Source organism: Ammodytes marinus (assembly GCF_949987685.1).
Source record: "Ammodytes marinus genome assembly, chromosome: 11".
Classification (NCBI taxonomy): domain Eukaryota; kingdom Metazoa; phylum Chordata; class Actinopteri; order Uranoscopiformes; family Ammodytidae; genus Ammodytes; species Ammodytes marinus.
This window is the reverse complement of record NC_137215.1, coordinates 18,136,914-18,163,823: the sequence shown is the minus strand read 5'-3', so window position 1 is coordinate 18,163,823 and position 26,910 is coordinate 18,136,914. Positions and strand designations below refer to the sequence as shown.

Below are 26,910 nucleotides of genomic sequence, written 5' to 3'. Positions count from 1 at the left end.
AGTCAAGACATTAAGTCAACTCTTCTATGTGCAAAAGACAAAGTGGGATATTACATAACAAAAACACTCCATATGGGGGCCTCAGCTGATCTACAATGCAGCTCTATACCACTAATCAGAGCCTGAAATCATACTTGCGTAATCAAAAGAGAAGAAGAAAAAGATCCTAGCACATCCTTGCGTCTGTGATTACGGCTCAGTATATGGCTGTACCCACCTGAAGTTGGTTCATCAAGTGCTGTGTGACACGGAAGGTATTTTCTATCACTCCTTACCTTTCCACGAAGATAGAAAACAAATAACCACTCTTTTGCAGATGTATACTACTGGACTACACAAGGCTACTGCTGCATTGTCAAGACATAGGATGATGGACAACCGGGTTGAAGCAATGACCCCTGGTGGTGGCATGCATTCCAAAACACAAGATACAATATCATACTACATGCTAGTGTGGTGTTTGTCTCCACTGTTGAGAATGCTGTTCCTCAGCTTAACTGAGCAGCCAAAGTCCTTAAACCTAAGTTTTTCTTTATACTATGCATTTTGTTTTACCTCTTCAAAGTTCATCTTTATGTCATAGCTGAGAGTTGCAGTCACACCCTTTGACAACACTAGGCTCAAGTAGATATAAGATATAGTATCTCAACAGCAAGGTGTGACATGAGAAGGTGGTTATGTCTTATACTTTTAAATTGTGCCACTTTCACAGTTGGTCTTTCTTCCTTTCCATCCCTTTTACCATCAACTCAAAACAACCTTCCTCTTAGACGGTAATGTAATACTACTAGTAAATGGCATTTTTAAAGTGTGTGTGTGGGGGGACACATTTGAAATACACATTTCATTTAAAAAAACAATTGGTTTATTAATATTGTTTGTACATAGCAAACACTGGAAGAGCAGCAGAGGACCAGAAGTTGTGTGTTGTGTGTCAGTGTCGGTGTTTGGTTGTGTGGATGCATTGTGTTCAGCAGCAGGGAGGGACAGCAGGCCCCGTTTCTCCTCTTTATAGTTGGCTATGCTCCAGTCACATGAACAACTCTTCACCGGCGACCAGTAGATTTGAACTTTGCTTTCCCAACTTGACATTTTCTCCTTGGCAAAGGCAAAGAAAAATAACATATATATTTATATATATAAAAAAAGAATCCTTCCTAGTGCTTGCCAAATGACAAGTGATAAATTAATTTTAGTATTTGGATGGTGTTCATTTCATAAACCCAGCATCTCTTTCCATTCAGTGACGCCTACAGCACACCTTCTTTCAGCCTCAAAAGAGTTACTGAAACAAGATTCCTCCCTCGTCCACTCAACCCCCCCTTGGGTAAACAGTTAAAAAAGTGCCATAGGTGTTGTCCCCCGATCACCCCCCCACCCTTGCACATTTGTTTAAAAAGAAAAAAAAAAGAAAAGAAAAAAGGATTCCTCAATGCCTTTTTCAGATGCCTCTTTTTACCAGTGAGAACAACAAATGTGGCAATAGTTACTTACACTTTACAATATTGTTTATACAAGAATTAAAGCCAATCCTATTCTTACAGTATGTACAGTCCCATCCCGGCCCTACCTCCTCCCCCACCCCCCAAGTCCATGGGTACATAAAGACACAACAACCCTATACTCCGAAGGTCCAGTTGTCCTCTGAAATGGTTTTATATTAGTTCCTCAGTTTAAATCCATGTGCCTTCAGCTGTAATTTGTCTCTGCTCCACGACCACAGTTTCTTTCTTTTTGCCGACAGCATGTACAGTAGTGCTTTCATTTGTAAACTTCAAAGTCACAGAGGAGGTTCCATTCACTCTTCATCCGTACAAACCTGAAACAGACGGGAGATAGCAGGTGTTATTTGGAACTTGTTGCATGACCAGTATAAAATAATTTTTTAAACGTGCTCAAAGGAATTTTCAGTTTGTGTTCATTCTTGCACCCCCTGTGGACAAAAGCGGTAGTGTTTTTACTACGCCAGCTGTTGTTCATGGGTTAGTTAAAAATGCTGTTACATGACATTTATGATCATCAGAATAAAAATTAGTCTATCAGAAATATTTAAAAGTTCCTTGTGGCACCTTTAAATTGACGCAGTTTCAGATGTTTTGTGATAGAGAAAACGGGACTGCTTTAAAAGATGCTTGTCATATCAGTGTCTCACCTTAACAAACGGGTGGTCTAGCAGCACGCTAGCTGTCCAGCGGCGTTTGGGTTCGCTCTCCAGACAGTGACCCAGGAAGTCCTTCCCCTCTGTGCTCAGCTTCTCCGGGAAGGGGGGTTTATGGCCCATGCCCACTTTATACATGATCTGGAAGTTGTGCTCGTACTCGTGCCAGGGCCGCTGCAGGTTGAGATAAAGATAGAACATTCTGTCATTTCCTTGTGGTTTTTACTTACTTAATAAAACTATTTCAGTACTCTGGAGGCTTCGTTTTAAAAAAAAGTTGAGCTGCTAGGCTCACACGTTTTATCAGTCAAAAATCAATTTGTTGTCAAAACATATTCTTAAGACTTTAAGGAATGCATGGAACTTTAAAACCGGCTTGTTTTAACACAATGAACCTTCATATTTAACCCATTGATGACTATGGCAATCTAGGATGCATGTCCTTAATGCCTGAGGGTTTTCTGAAAAAATACTACGAATTGTCAACGCCTACCAAAGCCTTAATATCCAAGCCTGTGTAGCACATAGAAACATGAAATAAAAAACATTTAAAATGTAAGGTTCACAGGTTTTATTTAAACATGCTCCCTTAGCGCTTACAAACCAAAACATTTTTTTTTAAATCGTCAAAATTAGATAAAAAATAAATACATAATATAAAATATTTAAAAATAATGTGCTAAATGAGGTTATAATCCTGCTTTCCTTTAAGTATGGATAGTGTGCAGTGGAGGGATAAAGATAGACGGATAGATGAAGAAAGAGATAGCTTTATTTTATAATTTAGTTCAGTTATCACTGGCACCATAAATCCGACTTCCCAGTACAACTGGAACGCAGACTGACTCCCGCTGTCGGGAGCCCATCAGCTCCCGCAGGATTTTTTCAGCAGCGGTGGTGTGGTCCCCGAACCCTTTAGGGGGGTCCGGGGGCATGCCCCCCGGCCGAAAGTTTGTTGTACCCTTTAAATTTAAATGCATGAATCTGGTGCACTTTGAGAGGAGAATATGCACTTAAATCCCATTCAGGGAGTCTTGTGTATTAAGGCCAGGACACACCAGCCCGATAATCGCCGTCGTCAAAAAAAAAGACGAATCTGTTTGGTGTGTGCCGTGACGTCGGCCGACGTAGAGGTCGTCGGGCTTGTTTTGAGCCTGTCGGCCGCCGATTGAACATGTTCAATCGGCGGCCGACCGTCTTTCATTTGGAGCAATTTGATTGGTGGAGGGCTAGCGAATCAGTGAAGCCCGGAAGTGAGGCGGGTAGCACAAACAGCTAACAACAGCTAGCCATCGTTTTAATGTGTTTGTTCGTTTCGTTTTGAGAGTACTCACATGCATCAACCCTTGTTGACTGCTCGACACCATGCTCGACACTCTCTGGTAAAAATTGTGCTCTTATGGTCCATAAATATAAATACGTATTTCTATCTATGTTTATGCTCTAGAGAGATGTCCAATCATTTCCGGCTTTCGTATTTTTTCGGGCCACAATACAGATTAGCGCCGCCTGCTGTTGTGGAGACATTACGTCCCGCGAGCGTACGGAAAATAAACAGTCGTCTCGGTGTGTTCTTTAGCAGCGACGGGAAGCTGGAGCTTCCTGAAACGGCCGACTCCATTTTTTTTGACGACGGCGACTATCGGGCTGGTGTGTCCTGGCCTTTACTATAGATAGGATAATTGATGCTGACTCTTAAACAAGTGTAACCCTATTAACCCTAGCTAGCCCCTAAGCTATTTTTGAAATGTTTTGGTTCGCCTGTTTTTTTTTCTCTTATTAAGATTGCATTCATCAGCCAAACTATGAACATCATTTATTTGGGCCACAACCTGGACTTTAAGAATATGTGCTGCACTGGTGTCGTTTGAATGTAGGAAATATCAATTAGACCAAGGGTGTCAAACTTATTTTCACAAAGGGTATATGATAATCACACTAAGGGCCAGACATGTAGTTTACAGACATGCCTTCTTTTTAATCTAAAAATTAAAAACAACATACCTATGAATTAGTGCTGTCAAACGCTTAAAATATTGAATCGCGATTAATCGCATTAATGTCATAGTTAACTCGCGATTAATCGCACATTTTTATCTATTCTAGTCTAAATGTCCCTTGATTTCTTTTTGTCCCATTATTTTTTCTCATTTTAATGCTCTTATCACACCCATTCTCTATACCCTTGTAATTCAGTGTATTTCTTCTAAAATATCATAATTTCCAATTTTGAAACAAATAGAATGCATACAGCATAGAAAAATCCCTGAATTAAGAAGCAGATTAAGGCAAAATCCCTTAGTTGCTGTGTGAGAACAGAATGTCTATTATATCTCATTACCTTTCCAGTCACCATCTCGATGAGAACGCAGCCTAAACTCCAGATGTCCGCTGCTCGTCCGTGACCTTCACCCTTTGCTCTGGTGATGACTTCAGGTGCCATGTATGCTGAATAAGACCCAAAATAACACAGTTATGAAACTAAAATGTAATAAACTGTGTTACCATAATAAAATGGCGCACTGCAGAACGTCTGAGAAATTATTTTAGTGCATAATGGGAAATAAGTTTGATGCAAAACAACATACAAAACAAATACCAGAAAAAAATTATAATTGTTGTATCTGAAACACCAATTACAGAAATATATGAAGATTCGTAGTGTCTACATACACAGTCTATCCAACATGTGTATTCCCACAACAACACAAGGGTAAAATGAAGTAATGATCGATGTGTGTGAAAAACATGGGTGGATATACATTGGTACAGGTTGAAAACATTTAGGAAATATTGAGCCACAGTGACCTCTGGTGGTGTAGTAAAACCCAAACACAAGATGTGATTTCTTACCTGCTGTTCCCAGTGTGCTGTTCACCTCGCCAGGCATGGTGTGAGTGTTGTTCCTCAACTTGACTGAGCAGCCAAAGTCCCCTAGCTTAATCAGGCCTGACGATGTCAAAAATATATTGGCGCCTGAAAGAAAAAGAAGAAAAAATTGACACAGTTGGTTGAGAGTTTTCTGCCCTTTCGCTGAGGAAGAGGAAAAGCATAAAACAGAAGCAGGTGACACTGACCCTTGATATCGCGGTGGACAATGCCGTGTTCGTGCAGGACATTGATGGCTGTAGTGATCTGTTTACTGTAGAGCCTGATGACATGTTCCTGCAGCCCCAGTCTAGACACCTCCTCTAGAGTGCCTTCATCGCAGTACTCCATGAAAATGTACATCTCCTCCTACGGGTGAACGCATGGACAGTTATACCGAGCTGCTTCCGTATTCACCATTTGATGAACCTGAACTTACATAAAGCCATGACTCTTACCCGATGGAGCTCCACTCCAAAGTATCGCACCAGCTTTGGGTGTTTAATGCCCTCGAATATTTTCAGCTCGTCTGCGGTCTCCTTGATTGTTTTGTGATCGTTCGGCTGGAATCGGATCTGGTGAAAAGAAAAAGAAAAACAATTTGGGTTGACGAAACCTACAGGTAATGCTAATGGCTATTAAGATTTAAACTACTGAGTCGATACTGCAGGAGTACATACCTCCTTCATGGCCATTAATTCTCCAGAGTCAACATTGATGCAGGTGTACACCTTCCCATACTGGCCCTCACCTGTTATAAAACACAAACATAACATCACTGCCTGTATGTGGGATATATAACCCACAAGATAACCAAAGCAGTCAATAGGTGGCCATACCTATCTTGTTGCCCCTCTGCCACTTGAAGGTAACCTTCCTGAGCCCAACATGCATGACGTTGTCATAGGACTTGGGTGTGTGACAGACTTGTCCGATGATGTTGCGCGTCTTCATCACAGAGTAGCGTTTGTCCTCAAACTTGCGAATGGAGCGACGGACGGCCTCCATGGGACTTTGCCTCGCTGCTGCATCTGAGACCAGAGACAGGAAAAAGAATGTATGAAGAAAAAATACATTCCTGATAGTACGTTTTAGTCAATCCAACATGCCTCATCACTCAACCACCTCACCCTTTGACTGGCTAATGAAGGTACGCAGCTCCCAGCTACGGCGTGCAGCACTGTTAGGGTCTGCCTTAGGATAGGAGGGTTCTGGAGAAAAATCACAAGAGAAAAGTCAGTCAGGCAAACAGAACGATTAATACGCACAATGTAGATCACCGAGCGAGCGCACCCACCTTCTCTCTCTTCTGTGGGGCTGGAGTGGCGACTCAGAGATTTGAAATGCAACTCTGCTGCAACCGACGACAGGCGGTCATTCTCATGGAAACTGGATCCCCTGCAATGATACGGGAAAAACTGATGCAACGCTCTGGTTTCTACTAAAAATTGCCGATCACATGCCCATATTAAGGATCGGCAAAGAATGCAAGACGACTCTTATGCACTCAAAGTGACTAGTATGCTCATGATAAAAAAATCATGCACAAAATAGTTCCTTTACATTTAATTAATAGTGGTAAAATAAACAGTACAGGGCAATGCTTCCTAAAAGCCTCTCATTGATATGAGACACATTGACTTGCAAAGGGAGATCATCTTCAACTTGAGATGCTGCTGTGGAAAATGATCAAAGACTTGTTTCCAAAATTAAATTCACATTAATACTGTAAATTGCATAAACAATCCAACCAAACAAATTGTACATAAAGTCAGTATTGTCGTTTCAAGGTAATATAAAAAGAAAAAACATCTTATCTTTCAAGATAAAGAAAAATTCAGCAGATTTGCAGTAAGCCTTGTGAAAGCTATTAAAAGAGCAACATGCAGCAGAGTCATTGCAGAGCTCAAACACACTTGATTGCATGTTCTGAGTATAAAAGCACACAGCACAAATAAGCCAAAAATCGAGAGCAGTGAATTACAAGCATAAAAGCAAGACTGAGGTTAATAGCACTAAAAAGCTGAATATCATAGCCCACTCTTACAATGAGGTAGAGGGTGTTTTTATTATATGTTCACACCATGCGCAACAGTCTCTTCCCTTGACCAGTAAGGAGACTTGTTAAAAGGCCATTTGAATTACTCTGTGACATTTTGCGGGGCTTCTAAAGGCAACATAATCGAACATACACATGTTGAGTCCTTTCTGAAGTTTTTCTTGAATTCTATTAGAAATAGTCTTTTGAAGCCTACATTAATACCAAGCAGATTATTGAGACGCATCATCTAGAACTAGCATTTGAACAGCCAGGCTGTAAACGCAACTTCAATTCATTAACTCAAATTTACTAAAATGTCTTTAGAAATGGCAAAAGATTGATTTTAGATGTCTAATTCCGAGTACAATCAAGGAGAGAATGACTTTGTGGATGCGGATGTTAATCCAATGATTGTGTAAATATCCAAATGTATTGGGTTTGTTAAGATGCAACTAGAGTGCTAAAAGCAATCAGCCAATGAAACTCATAAATCAAAGCAAAGTTCAATATAAAATGTATCCCTCTGTAAGAGAGTTCTGTCATAAGCACCAGCGTATTGCATTATTTCCTAAATATTTATGCAGCATTACAATGTGAGCTAAAGGATTTAGAGATTCCAAATCTTAACACGAAGCATATCTGCCTTCAAAAGCTAGACAAATAATAATAATTGTGATGGCTTTTGTTTTTGCATTTCTGGCCTGCATTTTCTCCAGCAGGTGACTTGGGGGGCAAAGGCTACCTGACGTCATTGGGGCTGCCGCAGGGTGCTTTGCTGTGTTCCCCCCCCGGGCCCTGAGGGACGGGGCGAGGGCCGTTGGGGAACAGCTGGTTCCGGAGGTCGCACGGGAGACTTCGAGAGCTGTGTGGTGAAACAAACAAACTGAGGAGCTCTGCCTTGGAGGGTGTGCTGGTGGTGGCTTGCGCGTGATGCGAATAGATTAAATGTTTCAAGGTGGGACCGGGTGGCTGGTTGAGGGACAGACGCACACACTCACTCACTCAAGACACAATATAAAAATAACAAAAAACAGACCACTGACATACTCGCAGCATACACAAACACAGAAGCTCACATCACACACACTGTCTCACAAACTACAAAGCAAAAACGTCAGTAGCCATAAGAAGCAAAAGGTAATGAGGCAAGGTGAGCCATGCAGGAAAGGAGTATTAACAGTAAAACACAGTAGGCACACAGATTATTGTGTAAAACAAAACAAAGAAATAACTTGCTGTATTCATCTACCTGAACCCTTCAGCAGTAGGGATGAAAAGATTTGGGTTTGGTGGGTCACTATGGCAACGGGGGACCTTTACAGGACGGGGGCTATTCCTGGGAGCTGAAAAGAAAAAAGCCTTGATTTAGTCTGGCTACCTATAGAAGGGAACCTTGTTGCTAGTAATGGAAAAATAAAAAAACAACAATGGCCAAACTTCACAGAAGTAACATTAATTCTGCTGTCTGGAAGGCAAAGTGCTCATTTTAGAACTGCAAACATCCCAGTGGTTAAGTTATTATGTAACCACAAGAAAAAGCCCCTGTGCTGTGCTGTGCTGCTTTACTCCAGGTCAAATACAGACATGATGTAACACATGTGCACCACTGTTCTAGTGCCTGCTCAAGCTTGACACCTTTTGCATCAAGTAATTATTTTGGCCACATTTGGTTTTAATTTTTTGTAGCATTCATTTTCTATAAAGACAACTTTTGGGGTATTGCATTATATGGCTGGAAAAACCAGTGTGTAAAATTGATATGGATATTTTCTTAGTTTTTTGTCTTTGCCTCTTTCCTTATTTAGTCATGAAATGTTTGCTGAACATTTTTTCAACAACGCCCTGCGTCAGAGGACACTTTGACACTTGTCCAGGGCACGGTTATTTACTAGTGCCTGCTTTTTTGTCTCCAGGGTGCGCCCAGGTTATAAACTTGACAATGAATGCAAACATAAGTCCTGAACTCCAAATATGGAAGTCACAAACATTTCTTATCACAAAAGGAGTGTCTTACCAATGTAAAGGCCAGTGACGGGGCTGTGGGGTTTTCCAATCACATGTCCAATACATTCATTCATCAAGGCTTGTAATTTCTACGGGAAGAGACATACATTTATCGTCAGTGGATAATAAACACATCATATTCCAAGAATGCTTGATGTGCAATTCACATGAAACATCAAAGAGAAGAAAAAAAAAGGCAAATTTACCAGGAAGTCGTCCTCTGGCAAAGCTGATATAAAGGCAGGTTCGATAGCCTGGAGAAAGTCAAAACCCTGAGTCGCCCACCTGTGATGACATATGGAAGTTGATCAGCATCTCAAAACGTTCTGCTACTGTTCAATTCATTCTTTCCCTCTGTGCCATTTGTGTTTTAACAGAATAAAATGTGCTGGTTTATATAGGGGGAAAATAGACTGATATTAAAAAGGGAAAATTGGGACTATGGAGCGTCATAAATGAGAGGTCATTTGAGTTTATACACAGTACAGTCCAGGTGTATCAGCAACAGTGACTAAATCAAATGGGAAAATATGAGATAGTACAAAGCTACATTTCCTGTCAGTTATTTCTGAGAGGCATGTCATTTGATTGTTCTGTACTGAACATGCTTCAGTTTGATTAATCGTGGAGTATTTTTCCGTTTATCTTAAGTATTCTCCTCTGTAGTAGTACCAGAGTTTTAAATAATACCAATAGGGCTCGTGCTCACCAGTAAGTGTGCCTAGTATTTTTGTTTGCATATGTTTTATAACGTTTCTATTACGTCTTCAAAAAGTCATATTATTGTTATTATATATATATTATATGTTTTATTCCATGAAATAGCCTAAAGGCTTCACTCTCTTAGAAGAGCACAATGTTGCCATGGTAGCCTGTTAAGGCTCAAATCAACCAGCTCTTGACCTAGAGGACTACAATACAGTTACAGCAGAGGCTCATTTAGAGGAGATAAGTATATCTGGTTTTACAGTAAATTATACGTCTAAAAATAACAAATAGCAGGGAATATTAGGAAGTTGTCACACAAACAAGAGCTTATGTCCCAGAGAGTCTGACTTTAACTCTCTTTATAGAAAGCATCATTGAGCAGAGCCCGCACCCAACCAGAGGAAAAAAGAGACATCTGTGGTTTGTCTGAAAATGTATATGAGTGTTCTATTAATGTAGGGCAAGGCTTTACCTGGGCTTGGTTCCCCGGCCACTCTCACATTTGGTCAGGACATAGGTCATCCATTTGCGGGCAAAAGCTATGTAGCGTTCCCCGATCCTCTGCCTGAACTCCCCTGACATCAGGCGCACCACCTCCTTGTGGTACTAAAAAAAACAGCAAACGTTTTGGACGTTAACTCAACTTCACAATAAATTCAGTTCTTATAGAGCATTATGGTTGCTTGCACCATTGCACTAAAAGTGTTTTGTTACGAGCTCTGAAGAAGAAAAAAGTACATTTAGGTTGTGTGGTATTATGGTTTGGGGCTTGTTTGAGAATATATACAGCCTCACAGTTACCTCAAAGGCAAAATTGTAGCCCTGTATCATTGCCTCCCTGTAGTACTGATGCAGAGTGGCTGACTCAGACTCCTCTACCTCTGCCTCGAACTCTGTGGTGAACATGTACTCCACCCGGTCAATGGCAGTGCTGATTTTAATGCATAGCTGTAGTGCCTCGTCCTGTGGTAGGAGACAGGGAGAGATGGGGAGAAAAACCAAGATTTTTTATAAAGGTGTTATTGTTACTTGCCAAGAAGAGATTCTACCGAAAACCTCAAACACAAAGGGATAGTGAGAGCATTCAAAAAAGGAAAACTGATAGCAGGCCTGTGGGAAATTACACGTGGTATTGTTTCTCGGATATGAAAGTTTAGTGACTTCCCTTGTGAGAATCACTTCAGAAATCTGGCCCGACAGTGACACAGTGTCTTTTATCTATGTTAATAGAACGGAAGAAAAACAGGGGGACCGATAGCAGTAGATTTTAAAGTAGGACAACCACATGCACCTGCGTTTTACAACAGCATGTATTAAACTTAAGTGTTTCAGTGTGCGGTTATGCACGTACCTTGAGTTCCTCCAGAGCGCCCGCTATCAAAGGCTGACTAGATGTTTGCTCGCGGCTGAGAGTGAGCACATCCTCCATGGAGTGCTGGAAGGCCTTTCTCTGGGTCACCAGGTGAGCCGACTGCATCACTATCAAAAGCATGTTCTCCACCTAAACGCACATTGGGACCAGTGAGAGCCTTGTACACGCCACACACAGACAGAACACACACACACAAACCCACTGGCTTCACAGAAACAGCCATTCTAGGCTGGTCACAACAACTAGAGACTTTAAGTCCCTGTCGATCCAGTATGGGATGGTGATCGCAAAAAAAAAAAATATTCTTAAGGTTTGGAACAAAGAGATAGCCCCCTGTTTCCAGATACTGTAGTTCTCCAGTACATTACATATGGAGGAAAAGCAGAGAAGTTTAAACAAATATGGCAGCCTTTCCTTGACTATATAATAGTACTGAAGACATGACACTACATTGACTTTTATTTTCTGTTTATCATTAGCCTATATTTTAAACAATGTAATTGGAAGTCCATAGAAACCTGTAAGGTAGAGTACGCCCTGTTAGCTGTTTATTTTATTTTGTTTTTGTGTTCCTTTTGTAACTTTTTTGTGTGTGTGTATTTAAAAAAAAATCCATAAATAAAGTATTGAAAAAAAAAAAATCTCAACATACCTTCATGGCCCTTAAAGTGTCCACAGTTTCCGTCTGGGGGACCAGTTTGAGCAGCTCTCCGTCCCACTGGGCCCAGTCTGAGTCGGTAGCGGAGTCCCCGGCCCCGTGTTTACTCATGAGCAGGTAGGCGTCGTCCTCTGCTATCTCGTCAGGCTCTTTGGAGCAGTCTTTACCTGCAGCAGCATTGAGAAGCTGTAGGATGAGAGGCCTCTGATCCTTCAAGCTGCAGAGGACAAAAACCTGCAGCTCCTCCAAGCCTGGGATTTGAACCTGGGTAGAACAGAAAAGGAAGTTTAAACAGAGCACATAAATGACCTGGAGGATATAAACAAGCATGTAAACAAGAGATATCCGAAACATGCAACATTTGCAGAAAACAAAGCAAAACACACACCTTGACATAGTTTCTCTTCTTCAATGCCTCTAGGAGACAGGTCACCCCATCAGTGATACTGAAAACTGCAGCAACTTCTAAATCCTGCAAAGACGGGGGAAGCAAACAAAGTGTGTGTGTGTCAGCACTGGCTGTCCCAGTTCTATGGCGAGCAGAGAGACGACAGGGTCACAGATAAAAGTGCACAGTCAGTACTGTTGTGGCTTTCTCTTTTCAAGGGGAGTGGAACATTCTTCAGTGCCGTGTTGCTCACCTTGCGAAGCATTTTGGCAAAGCCCAGAGCCTTTGACGCCCGCTCCCTCGCCTCATGGAACAGCTCTTTAAGTGACCGGCTGGTCTCGATAACCGACCGCCTCGAATAATAAGAGAAAACATAAAAAAGTTATGAACAACTCTGATAAAAAGACATTAAAACTGACTGAAATAGAAATCTAACAACCATGTTGCCCGCCTTTTACCTGATCTCATCCGAGGCGGTGCTGTCGTCTGCACTTTCCCAGAATTCATTACCACTCTTTTGCAGGCCGGCGTCAAGGAACTCTCCGGTGGATTTTAGCAGCATCCCAGCAATATCGCTACAATAGAGCAGAATAATCTTTCAAATAAATCATTATTAACACTCTTAAAACATTGATACCGGATGCTGCGCGACGGAACACTGTATCTTTGCGTGGCGCAGCATTGTTGCTTTATCTAATTTTCATGGTGCGTGCAGCATAGAATGCACTGTCATTGGTTCAAATACACATGAGGTGGGTTTTGTTGATTTTTGAAAACCAAGTGACCACCAAAATGTTGTGTGGTTTGCCAAAAATCACATCAATCAAAAAAGAAAAGAAAAAAAGAATAAAAAAAAAAGAAGCCGGCTGTGTGTTCAAGTGAACGGCGATAGTGTATTACAGAACAGTTAGTGGTGTTTGGAGCGCAGAATCTAGGTCTACTGTAGGCTACTGACGAAAATCACACAACACATATCTATTAACACATATATTTGGCTGCTCCAACTCAAGTCAGCCCAGCACGGCGATTGTTAGGTTTCAGTTTAGTTTAGTTTTCTTCTCGGTGTTATACAGCCGTTTGGACCAGCTGATAGGCTCCCGACAGCGGGAGTCAGTCTGCGTTCCAGTTGTACTGGCAAGTCGGATTCATGGTGCCAGTGATAACTGAACTAGATTATAAATATAGCTATCTCTTCCTCCCTCTATCCGTCTATCTTTGTCTCTCCACTGCACACTCAGTCACTACTATCCATGCTTAAAGGAAGCAGGATTATAACCTCATTTAGCACATTATTTTTAAATATGTTATATAATTTATTAAAAAAAAAATTTAATTGATGATTTTTATAAAAATGTGTTGGTATGTAAGTGCTAAGGGAGCATGTTTTAATAAAACCTGTGAACCTTACCTTTTAAATGTTTTTTATATCATGTTTCTATGTGGACAAATCTGCTTGCTGTAATCAATATTCCTGTTGAAACCAGGCCCATTAATAGATCAATTCCCCAAATCAATATCATAATAAGTGATGGGGGGGGGGTCAAGATCCAGTCCTCTTCTGTGTGAAAATATATGCCCTATGTGAACCTATCCCCATGACTTAACATAAAGAAAAAAAACACACATCTTCTGTCAGTTTGGTTTGCATGTCAGTGAACTGACCAGAAAAGCTTTCCGGACTGGGCCTCCCCTCCGCGGATGTAAGGAGTGATGACCTTGGTGAAGTTCCACTCCTCCTCCAACAGGTTCTTTAAGCTGTGAGAGGCCTGAGGCAGCTGCTGCAACATCTGGATCCAACTGTGCATGTAGTCAAAGTAGACCTGCAGGGACAAGATGTTAGCTGACCACCACAGGATCTTAAAATGTACAACTTGTGTTTCAATAGTGCATAAATTCACAAGCCTTTCAATAGTCGAGGTGAACCTGGCCATTTTGAACTCAACTCACCACCAGCATCTTGTGAAGGTCCTCTTCAAACTCATCAATGTTGACGTTTGTCTGCAAGCCCTGAGCGTCGATCACCACGCCACGCAGCATGAACTGATAATACTGCTTCATGAGGAGGCCTCCTTTCAGAACCTCTTTACACTCGCGCACCAACTGCAGAGCACAAACAACACAGAGGGAAACACAGATTAGCACATATGACATACCTGCATTGAAAGGATAATGCGGACCAGTAAAATTGCAACAACAGCTATCTCAATCAGTATAATTAACTAACTTAATATGATTATATACAGAGGAATGACAGAACTTTTTACAAGATTTTGGCAAGTAGCAACTAAACATCCAAACAAATCAAAGGAATAAAAATGTATTTCTCCCTGCTGCAGCCAATTTTACATCCAAATGGAAAGTACATATATAGCCTATATGCGTTGGCCATTAGTTCAGCAAACTGAGTACATGTTTTGCAGGCCACGCTGTATGACTGCTCTCTTTCTTACTTAAAAAACAAGCATGAAATAGAAGTAAGAGGTTTGTTCGATGTAAAAGGTCCTTCAGCCATTCGGCGTGAAAAAAGCGAGTCTATCAAACAGCCTCTCTTGCCTGTTTGATACTGAGCAGCGAGGGCTCTCCGGCGGGCCTCTGTTCCAGTCGCAGTTTAAGGCATTCGTGAATGACGTTGAGGAGGACCCGGCACAGCACCAGGAAGGCTGGGCGGAAGGATGGGAGGTCCATGTCCAGCAGGTCCTCCCAGGAGACCTGGTCTGCTCCCAGCTCTGACTGAGCCACTGGACCAGTGCAGGACGCGTGGCGGGACAGCTCCGGCAGGTAATCACTGTACAGCATGGGGTCTGGGAAGTCGGAAAACTGCAGGTGGGGAGAGATAGGTCAAGTTTATTCAGTTCAGATAAGAAAAAGTATAAGATTTTTCCTACTTAAAAAGGTGCTACGAGGAACTTTTAAATATTTTCCTCTGGTGATCATAAATGACAAGAATGACATTTTTATATAGTTTTTCTTAATGCCGTTATCATGGGTACACTCAACCAGGAACTACAGCTGGCATGGTAAAAACACTACCACTTTCATCCAAAGGGGGTGCAAGAATGACCATAAACCGAAAGTTCCCCGGAGCACCTTTAAAAAAAAGGCAAAAACTGTATTGGCATTGCTTGATCCATCGTACACAGTATTGGCCACAAAATATCTGCAAAGATTCTCTAAAAATGCATCCCTTCTGCATTACACTGCATAGTTTGCTCAGACGTACTGTCTATTTTAAATCTGCCAATTACAGCTACTTTGATTACTCATGAACGGGTGTGCACACTGCACTTAAAACACCAGCAATCACGCCACTTGTACAGACCCACCCTTTTTACTTCTGTATTTCAAGCTGTATATTTGTGTATGTTGTTGTATTTATTTGTATGCTGTATTCTGCGTTTGCACATTAGTCCATGATAAATGTCCTTGTGGTCCCAAAAGTAACGTATCAGGACCCGACAAATAAGCAACTTGGCTCAACTTTGAACAGATCTAGAATTGGGGCAAAGAGCGGCCCCTGTTAACCACTGTCGTGCAGCTACAGCTTGTGTCTCCTCCTCATTCCTCTGAACATCAAATCATGTTCAGCAAATCAGCGATCCAACAAGTGTTCACATTCCTTGTGCACATTCGCAGGAGAAAGGCCGTGTTGGCACCTCCTTAAAACGCTTGAAGAAATTGTGAAAGCTCATAATTTCCAACACCCAGAAGAGTTTTTTTTATCCACTGCAATAAACTGCATAACAATCCTCTCCTCTTTACTGCTATTTTCTATCATTCTCGACATGTCAAAACCTTCTCTGTTGTTTATAGCCACGGCTCAGACTTGTAAGCTCTCCGTGCTGTTTCCTCAAGTGCCTAATTAAATTAAGTCTGCACTGCAAACATCACAACTAACTGATTGACTGATTTTCTCTCCTTTCCAGTGTGCAGACATGACTGCGCGGTCCAGCTGCTTAATTAACCTTTGAATCCTTAAATTCTGGTTTGACAATTCAGTGACTACAGAATAGGATATGTTTGCTTAAAATACACAGTCACCTAATATTTCACAGGCAGCCCCTTTTGCATGTAAGCTGAGTGAGGAAGACTTCATCTAGTTTGAATGAACAACTGCTTAAATAACCTAAATTACCCAACTGAATAACCTTTTTTTTGTTGTTGTGGGCAACTATAAGAAGAATCATTTTAATACTATTATGCCGAAAACTTAATTTTTTTTAATTAAGTCCATAACATGCCATAGTAAAAAGCTAGTCACAATGTCCCAGTTTCATAGTTGACATCTGTAAAGTGATTACTTTGTCGAACAGTCCAAAGTTGTTCATTGCTAATTACTTGTGTGTCAATCAACTAATGGACTAATCAATCAGTTAATCAGATATTGTATCACTATTTAATAAACTGCATACTTTTTATATATATTTTATTATAATTTTATTTTTTATTTTTTTAGTTATGACTTGATTTGTGTTCTTGAGATGGTGCAGGTGTTTGTTTGGGGGGAAAAAAATGACAATAAACATATTGTGGAAAGAAAAAAATAAACTGCATTTTGCATTTAAACTTTCCTTAATAGTTTCGAGGTCTCTATTCCCACCATATGCTACTGTTAATATAATATATGTTATATACATATGTATATATATATACAGTATGCATATGTATAAAACATTAAGTGTGCGGGTAAAGAAATGATAAGCTCACCTCAAGTGCAGGAGTGTGGCGGAGCAGCGCTGCTCTGGACCTCTGGAGAGAGCGGTCCATCAGTTTGTGCAGTCTGAGGATCAGTTTACGCAGTCCCATTTGTTTCAGGGCTTTGTCCACAAACGGTCTGTAGATGGCCGTGGGGCAGAACACCCCACCACCCACAAACGCTTCTGCACTTCCTGCAACAGCAGTGGGGAGAAACTCGTCTTCCGATAACAATCGCGCAAATTTTGGAGTTAAGGTGGGAGACAGGTCCTCCTCTGCTAGATGTCCCAGTCCCTCCTCCTCCTCCTCCTCAGCATCCCTGTCCTCTCCATCACTTTCAGCTGTAAACGTGGCTGTTGAGTCATTCTCATCATCCTCATTCTCCTCCTCTTCGTTGCCACGGGAACAGCGAGGTGAAGGGATCTCAAAGACAGGCCATCCGATACGGGATAGATCGTGGAGGCCCAGCACAGTGGCCATAACACGCAGCTTCTGGTTGAGGTCCTGGGTGATATTGAGCCACAGACAGAGCGCCTGCACCCTGCCCTGGAAGTCAAGTGCTGCATACTTCTCGTAGTCCTTCTGCAGGGCCTGTAAAGAAGGGTAGAGAGCTTCCACAGACTCCAGCAGCTCCATAACCCTCTTGACCTGCTCGAAGGCCAGCCGCTGGCGCTGAAGGTGATCCCTGTAGTCAGTGCCAGAGCCCAGAGGCTCGGCTGCATTCAATGCCGATGAGGGGCAGGCGCTAAAGCCCCAGGGGTCTACTCCACAGTGGTTGGTCTCTGCTACAGCAGGGTCCCCCTCCTCTCCACAGACTAGGCCTGGGACACCCAGGTAGTCGCCCTCCATTATGTCAGACCCTAAACACTGGGCCCCTCTCAGGCTGGCATAGTTGACCTTAAAGTGCTGCACCTCGTTGATGATGTCAGGGATGGCCTGGCGGGCTGTGAAAAGAAAAACGTCTTGGTCTGTGGTGGAGCGTCGTGCGTGCCACGCCTGCAGCTCCAGCCAGATGACCTCGTTGTTGTGGCCCATGAAGGCCATGATCTCCAGGCCTCTCTGCTCCTTCTCCTTCCTCTTGGAGGACATAGACGTGAGCTTGAGCAGCAGCCGCAGCGTCTCAAAGAACTTGAGGCGGTCGGCGGGACAGTCGGTCCTGGAGGTCTGCCGGTGGGTCCGGGCAATGTGGGGTATAGTCACAGGGAGTTTGCAGCTGCTGCAGCCCAAGCTCAAGTAAGGCTTTCTGGGATCCATGTTGAGGGCACCGAAAGGGCTGGACTTTGAGAGTGGATCCAGCATGAAGGCGCCTTCAAAGGTCTTCTTGTGGTCCCTCTCCGTGGAGCGCAGCGTGGCCCTCTGCTTCTTGCCCTGCTTGTAGCTGTGCTCCTCGGGGGGCTCCACTGGCTTGGGACTCTCTCTCGGGAGTAATGGGCTAACGGCCGCTGAAATAAACACAGAAAATACACACACCCAGTCAGTGCAATGCATGTATAAATAAAAAAAAGGAATAAAAATAAAAAGACAAAACTTTGAATAAAATGATTTCAATGTATTCTATTCTTACGTTTATCCTTGTTTGGAGAGCGGCCAGCACTCCTCCCTTGGCTGTTCCTTTGGTGTTTGGCAGACATGCGTTTCATCTGACGGGAGGTATAAGGAGGTGATGTGCCGTACAGAGGTTCCTCCTCACTCGGAGAGTCCCAGGGTTCATCCACCACAGAGTTCTGTTGGGATGCATCTTGCACTGGCTTGGCCTGCCTGTAATGACATTGGGGCAAATAAAAACAGGTCAAACTATTGACATAGGATAGATGGTGCATCTTTATTAGCACTGTTACCTGGAGGTGATTTTAACAGCAAACCAATGCCTTAGAATTATGAAACTATTTCAGTCATATCACAAGAACACCAGAGAAATGTGCGTGCAAGGTCAAACAGTGCTGGGTTGTTTGTACCCAAAACAATGTGCACTAAAACTCTTCTAATGCCACGGCAAACAGGTTGCCAAACTGCAACTAGACTGATTGTCTGCTGCTACCTCCAGCAGCCTGACGACTTGTCTGTCCTTTGGAGCCTGACTGGCTGCCTCCCAAATGCACAGCGGCAATGACCACAGCCCTCCAGACGCAGAATAATAAGCTGTGGGTTCTCTATTGGCACCTTCTCTTGGTCTAGGTAAACATAATGGCTCAGCCAGAGAGGGAGAAATAGTAACCCTCATTAACTTTGTCTGCTAAGTCATCACCCCTACTGCATAAGTCAGGATTTCATGGTGCACTAACAGTCACTCACCCAAAGTGTGTAGAAGTTTTTAGACTGTCTGAAAACTCAGCGCTTATGCAAAACAGCATGTCACTCTTACGTGATGAGAGTAAAGCAACAATTAAGTTGAAGAAGCCTGGTTGCTAAACACAATTCTGTTTGCAAATGTCAGGCATTAAATGGCTAGTAGAGCAGAATTATGTTGCATCTAGTCCTCCAGAGAGGAAATACTAAATAATAAGAAACACTTCCTTCTAGAGAAGAAAAACGGGAAAAACGGGGAGAGTGCAGGCAGCACGCTTTTCCAGATTACAATGTCAGAGCTTTATTCCCTGATGCCTTTCTGAGGGTTTTTTTAACAGGATTAGAGCGAAAGGTCAAAAGGTCCGACTCTGCCAACAAAAAGAGAAAGAAGAGGAGGGGGAATGGAGAGGGCGATCCATATGCTGATCACCATGTGTCCCTCCATCGATCATCGGACTGAAAGGGATTCCCCAACACGCGCCTGAAAATGTCTGAGTGGATTTGAAAGGGACACACACGCTCACTGGGGGAGCGTGTGTGAGTGTTAAGGGAGGGGGGCTAATCGGGAAATCACTTGCTTAAGCTTTTCAAAGAGAGACAAAGGGAAAGAGAGAGAGAGTCCACACTTCTATTGCCCATCTGTCCCATTGCATTATCTGTCTGTATACACAAACGCACGCGCACACACACTCGCATAGTCCCCTGGGAGCAGCTGTGGAACTATGTGCAAGTCAGACAGACACCTGCTGCAAATCCTGCTATTTAAGATGCAATTAGATTCCAGATGGAATCAATAATTCAAGAATGAATTCTACTTCAAGAATAACCTAAATAGCAGCACAGCCGTCTAAACCACGACAGTCTGGAAATCACTCTTGCACGGAAGAACACTGGTGCCTTTATGAGTGTATTGTATGGGAAATTGTGAATGGGCTTGTTCTGCAGGAGCAGGACACAACAGTGATCTTTTCAGTATGCAGGCACAAGAAGGCACAGTAGGCAATGTTGTGCGTGACAGTAAGACATTTAGCAGAACAACCACTGACAAATCGCTGTGCTTTTGCAAAGCAGAAAATTGAGACAGGTATCAGGAAACTTCATGAAGGAAGCAGATGGAGTTGGACATCATCAACCTCCCACTGCATCCATCACAAGTAAGATCAGACGTGTGCACACGTTTGCAAACAATCCAACGCGTGCACGGTGGGGTGGGGACAGAAATAGTACATGCATGGGAGAGGGAACGAGAACAAGGTTTAAAAAGACACTTCCCTACGCAGAGCAGCGTGACTTAATCACTTAGGAATGACAGCGGAACCAATGACGCCATCACTGCCGGTTGTTTGTTTGGTTGCCATGAGACTGTTTGAAGCACAGATTGTGCAGTAAAGGCTAAGCAAATTCCTCTTTGGAATGCTTTGCTTTTCTACTAAACCTACGCACGGGCCACACTTAGAAAGCTACTGGCCCTGCAGTTAACCATGGCCGAACTATGGTCCCCAAGCTGTCCGCAGCTGGCTGCCCACTAGTGAATTATAACTGCAGATGGTGTCTAGCTCGTCTCAATGGCTCTTCTGATGGCTCATTGGGGCTCCAATAAAGGCCAGTGGAATGCTAGAGCCCCCTCCAAGGCAGAAACACTGAGTGCATAATAAACAGCACAAAATCCAGAGACTTTTCTGTGTAGGGACTGGAGCAGTTATACCGAGGGCTGCCACAGTCAGTCAGGGGGGGCCTGACCTTTTACACCAACCATCCATACTATTGTACCAGGAAGGGGAACTCTATTGTATAGTTGTGACACGTGGCCTGTGAGGCCCACAGCTGAATAGCTCACAGCTGGTTAGTGAGCACACTTGCTCACAATGCCCAAACTAAAGGGGTTTTTTTTCAGAGAGGGGGAAAGGAGTTTCTTTTTTGTAAGAGCACACTCTCCACCAATTAGGTCATGCTGGCATAGCTGCTGCTCGGTATGCTAAATCCAGATTTTGATACCCCCCACTGTAAAAAGGAAATGTCTGTCAGCTTCATTTGTGCTCATGCACCTACCTTATTACTCAATGTGAGTGGGGCTCTTCATGCATGCACCAATTTACATCTCTGATCACTTCCTGATAAACAGGCAGAGCTGATGCAGCGATGAGAATTTGCACCACAGCCTGACAGAACTCAGAAACAATGAACAGCGCGTACTTGACCCCACCCTTCTCTGGAACAGTGTGACATTTCCAGGGTTGGAGCTCCCAACCTCTCCTGCATGCAACGCTGCACAGCACGCTGCACACATGCTCAACAGAGGAGTTTTCCTCCTGCACAACATGATAATAATATAACACAGATCTGAAAAGCAGCTGGTGCATTACTATCTGGCTTTATAAATGACTTGTCACCAGAGACCCTCCTCGGTGCAGGAAGAAACACATAGACCTTACTGTACTGGTGGAAACTCATGCCATTAACCACAACCAGGTCACACGATCTAAATGCATCTAAATGTAGATACTGTTTGCAGACTGTGGACTGCATCATGAGGTAAATGGTGTAATGACATGTTTTTCCTCTTATACCACTTGCGTCATAAATGCAGAACAGGCAGCAGTCAGCTCCAGCTTTCAAATGTAACCTGAGACCGTAGATGCATAAGAAACACAATTGTGCACACCAGAAATGTCAAACCAAATACACAAAGACATTATTCTGCCAAGTTTAAACGTAATTTATTATCTTTCAGATTGTGTTTCATCTGTGCACGGTCTTATTTCGAGCTCGTTTTACAGACATCAATTGCCATAGTTTCGCTTGTGACAAAGATCCTATTGTTGTAAGGGAAATGGCAGATGAGAGTGACAGAATGTGAGAGTTGCGCTACTTTCTTAAAGCAGGTGTGTGGGCACAGACAGGATGCAGATAGGAAGTGCTGCAGGCCGCTCCATCTGTACTCAACAGCCTGTGCTCCCGGCAAATGCAGGCCATTAATGAGTTCTGCCCATAAGCGCCTCGGCAGCTATCCACTGCGCACAGCACACACACCACATCCTGAAATCTCAGTCTTCAGATTGACTCTGAGGTAGAGACAGTACCTCTGCTCTTATGACGACAGCGATAGCCCTCAATTGCCGAGCAAGGGAACCGATCTTTGTCAAAATATTTATCAAAGTGTATGCACTCAGCAGAATCAGTCAGCTTTGTTGGCTAAGTATGTGTGTGTAGTGTACACATACTTGAAATTTGACTCAAGTTTTAAGTTGCTCTCAATGTTACAAAAGGTTCAATAGAACTAGACATAAGAATTGACAGACATACAGCTAAATAAGGACAGCAAAGCTTTTTGTTAGGCCTGTCATTTCAGTCTGACTTTAATTACAGAGCTATGCCATCTGAACACGACAGGTTAAAAAACTAATGTATTCCAGCAAACTATGCAGCTTCCACAAAGCAACTATTTATTGTTTACAATGGTCCAAATGTTGTGTTTCTTATCCTGCTTCTATACAACAAAAAAGTGGTAAATCCAACACATTCTCAAAGAGAGCAAAATGTAAGCTCACAGGAAATATGCTTATAACTTTAACAATGCAAAGGCATATCTAGCGCACACTATACCTTTAACCCCAAACTTTGCCCATACACACACACACACACACACACTAAACAGGAATGTGAAACTGGAAGGGAAAAAATGGAAAACATGAAAACGAATGTCTTGCAAAGATGTAAGCTTGTGACACTGAAATGCTTTCAGAAATTAAAGCACGGTTGCACGGTTAATTGCTCAGTATTTCTCTTTGTGCAGCAATGCCGGGGCTGCAGTTACATTAAAATGGCCAGTGTTGCACAATCATGCGAACTGTTTGTGTGGTGCCCACTACGGACTGAGTGGCCTCAAGTGTGCAGGGGACCCGGCTGGGACTCGTTACTGAAACAGCCGACAAAAGAAAAAAATAAACAAAACAAGCTATTTGCCTAAAAACCAGGATTATCGCAGACGACGGAGCTTGATCCAACGTGATAAGGCCCTGAAAGTCGCTCTGCAGTGGCACTGCAGAAACACACACACACACGCGCGCGCGCGTCTGAGGAGAAGGAGAAGACACAACAGCGGATTCCTGAGGGTCTGTCGCCAGCGGCCAGGGGCAAACACTGCGGAATTTCGATTAGGAGATGCGCGAGTCTAACACAAACATTTCATGAGCGTCTGCTTGTGTGCATTCCCCTGACAGATTGCAGAAACGTATCGCTCAATAACCTTGTCTTGGTCTGCAAGTGCTGCAAACACATACAGCGGGGTGAAACATGTGTTGCTGCAGTTATTTTCAACACATTGTCAACTAAGTTATAGACCTCCACAAGCAACAATAACGATTCAAATGAAAAAAATGATTAATGCATAAAGTGCTACAATACGTTACCAACAAACTGGACCGCGTCATGATTCAGCAGAGCAGCGCGAGACAACAACAACACGAGCGCCGAGTCGAGCCGGAGGATTAACAATAATAGTGGAGCAACATGCTAGCTAAAGCCAGCGAAGTTTTCTCCGCTTCGGTGTTATGGTGACATGCATGGTCTGGCAACCTCAAATAGTCAACAACACGCGTTCAGGTCAACCTCATGAGCCAACATTGCAAATAAAACGTACCCAGTTTTCGCTCAGTTTCTGTTGATGAACTTGCGGCTAAACAATAAAAGTGACAAGCGATGGCTAACAGGGGATGCTAGCTAGCTTGCTCCCTGACATGTTGCACACAGTGGTGGATAATTGCTCCTAAACGTTACCTTCTCATTTGGCGAGCATTGTTTCCCTCTTTCTGACTAGCGAACGAGAACACGACGAGAAGCAAATATCTGCAGCAAAGTGCGCCAGAAAATGTTGCTCCAAAAAAAAGTTTGCAACTCCAGTTGTTGCAAATGCAGTAACTGCACGCGTATCACTATTTGACAGGAAGTCGTTTTCTAAGGGATGCGCAAGCCCGTCCATTGAGCCGACTGCAGTGTCACGCTCAGCTCCCTATTTGGCAAGCGGGAGGTCCTGATGGTGTAGTGTCTGTTCAACAAATTCGCATACCTGCTGGGCTTGTTGCGATCCGGAGGCTCCATAGCAAAGCGGTGGCTTCTCGGTCCTAGCCGTGCATGGACTGAACCATGTCTACGCGATACCAGACAGACTTTGCACCGTTTAATCTTTGCAAGAGAGGTGGATTAGTGTCTCTTTGGAGCACTTTCTATCCGCCGGCACAGTTGACTCTCGCTTGTGCGTATGCCGTCGCCATCTTTCCAACGGTCATTGAGGAGGAGTGCCAGAGTCTTGCATTACTACGGCAACTCGGATAGGTCATTTACGGTCATAACTTTGCAGGGCCCCAGTGTACCCTCCTCAGGGGGTACAGTCAGTGAATCAGTTATCATATGGTCGTCTCTTGACTGATATGATAAATAGTAATGCCTTAAATCACAGTGTTGTAATGCAGTGGGGACCCTTTTTTTGTCGGCTAGTTGTTTGTCGGAGAATGGTAGGCTACTAATTGAAGTGGGCTGTTCACCATCATATAGTAGGCCTACTGTAGTGTTTCAAACAGCACTAGTAATGGGGGCCAAATGTGTCATGATGTCAGGGGCCCACTGCCAGGGGTTCAGCAACTTTCTGACTATGGTATGATGAAAGAGGTTATTCTTAAGAGTGTATGCATCTGCCCAATTAACCAGGGAGGGGCCACTGGGGGCAAACATGGGTTGCTGGGGCCCCTATGAATCTTCCCATTTTCTACTTTCTGTGAATTGCATGCAGCATATGCTATTCACGTTTGTATTATATTATAGTTTATGTGTGCTTATAGGTCTGCAAGCCAGCCTTAATTCTTACTGGAAGTAGTATCTGCTTTAATGTTGCTTGTTAAGCACTGTGCAACAGTTTTACAAAAGGTGCTGTATAAATAAATAAATAAATGTAAATGTTCTTAAGTCAAGGTAGCAATACCTCATTAAGCCTACCAATCATGCATTCAAGTAAAAGGACATAAACTGTACTTAAAGTACCTAAAGTAAAAGTACATGCATGTAATTTAGTAGTGTAGCATAAAATGGAAATTATGACGGGAACACTTTCAAGGTAAGTCATTAAGACCATATAATAAAACAGGCCCAGCTTATGTCAAATAATAGCCTACTGTGGGTGCTCTGGGGACCCCTGGTGGTCTTTGGCTGGATCTTGCTAAGGCAACATGTATCTCACACTTTAATTTTTTGTTTCCTTTTTTAAATTTATTACATAAAGGCAAAGCTTTATGTTTACATTTGTTTGATTTATCATGACACACATCGTGAAATAATATGAGCTGATGTTATACTGATAATGCAGTGTCTGCCTTTAGTCCAATGAATATAGTATGCAGTAACATGACAGATTCAGGTAAAACCATAGAAAGTATATCAAAGAAAACACCAGAGGATGTGTTTCAAACGTTCATTGATTGTTATCTCTTTGGGATCATAAAGTCAAATTAATTCAGAACAACTAGTTAATCTAACTTGTACTAAACCTTAGATGCAGGCAGCATCAAAAATGAAATCGAAATGCAGTTCTTAAATGTTTCAAAAAAAACAATGTAAAACAATTTGTGAATTTTTTTTAGATCCTTTTTAAGTAAAAGGTAGCAATAGCACAGTGAAAATACTCCTCTAGGCTAAAGGTAAGTCCAGCATTCAAAACCTCATAAGAAAAAGTGTTACCAGTTAAATGTAAAGTATCAAAAGTAAAAGTTAGCCCACTCATCATTAGGGGTGGGAAAAATAATCGATTTTCAGATTAATCGCAATTCTCTCTCGAACAATTCCGAATCGATTCATAAAAGTTAATAATCGATTTATAAATAATAAAAAAGTAGGCTATTTAATATTAGTATTTCCTGCGCCACTGCGCATGCACACAACACAAGTGTGAGTTGTTAAAAGTGGCGACAAAAGGGCAGAGAGCAGCAAACCCATAAGACCTGCACTGGCTTTGTGTCTGTTTACGTTTTTGTATGAGAGCTGAATTCCAAGCCATACTTTTTGCACAATGTGTTGAAATGACAGAGAAAATAATAGAATAGAAATCCTATAGAAACATGATTCACAAGAGTAGAAAGAAAATTAAACTGAATCGGTTTAGTTTTTACATACTTCCATATTGTGTTACAATGCAAGCTGCATTGATTATTGCACTGGTCATAGAAAGTCATATTTGTGACAAGAAAAGCTTTTTCTCTAATACAATATTAGAGAAGCTAATTCATCTGTTGATTGTATTTAATGATCATCACAAAAGTAGGAAGTGATTAGCAAACTGAGTAGCAAACTCAGATGTGTATATAAAAATATTTTTGAAAATCACACATAGGTTTGTAAGTAAAAAAAAAATTGCATCGAGATGCATTGAGAATCGATTTTGAATCGAATCGTTGACCTCGGAATCGAATAGAATCGTGAGGTGCCAAGAGATTCCCACCCCTACTCATCATCTGTCGGTCGAGTAAAAAGAACAATGCTTTTTTTTCTCCTAGATGTAAATAATGGATTACGCTACAGTTATAAACATTCACAAAATAGAAGAAATCAATTAAATTAAAACTTATTTTTATGCACTAAGTAATATAATATACTGATAGTAACATTCCACAACTATCAGATATATATTTTTCCTCAGGATGAAGTGACATTATTAAAGGCATAGGTAATTCTGGAGAATGTGTTGACAAAT

At 42.4% G+C, this 26,910-nt stretch overlaps 1 protein-coding gene across 3 annotated transcripts; it reads right to left on the bottom strand.

Annotated features, from left to right (window-relative positions):
- Window positions 1-1,468: 1,468 nt before the first annotated feature.
- On the bottom strand, window positions 1,469-24,435 carry map3k4 (mitogen-activated protein kinase kinase kinase 4). 3 transcript variants are annotated; one of them, XM_080036491.1, is made up of 27 exons: window positions 24,241-24,435; window positions 18,454-18,647; window positions 16,902-18,331; window positions 14,751-15,014; window positions 14,145-14,297; window positions 13,860-14,017; window positions 12,656-12,772; window positions 12,451-12,550; window positions 12,198-12,281; window positions 11,804-12,073; window positions 11,131-11,280; window positions 10,581-10,742; window positions 10,252-10,385; window positions 9,278-9,356; window positions 9,082-9,160; window positions 8,317-8,410; window positions 7,810-7,929; window positions 6,324-6,424; window positions 6,157-6,237; window positions 5,866-6,057; window positions 5,707-5,777; window positions 5,485-5,601; window positions 5,236-5,395; window positions 5,012-5,134; window positions 4,500-4,606; window positions 2,153-2,332; window positions 1,469-1,819 (listed from the first exon to the last, which is right to left on the bottom strand). In XM_080036491.1, exons 1-27 carry the CDS (start codon window positions 24,270-24,272, stop codon window positions 1,799-1,801), a joined length of 4,773 nt encoding a protein of 1,590 aa, XP_079892617.1. In that variant the 5' UTR covers window positions 24,273-24,435; the 3' UTR covers window positions 1,469-1,798. The 3 variants fall into 3 exon arrangements, with proteins under 3 accessions (XP_079892617.1, XP_079892618.1, XP_079892619.1); XM_080036492.1 differs by lacking the exon at window positions 24,241-24,435 and adding an exon at window positions 23,952-24,081; XM_080036493.1 differs by lacking the exon at window positions 7,810-7,929.
- Window positions 24,436-26,910: the final 2,475 nt, after the last annotated feature.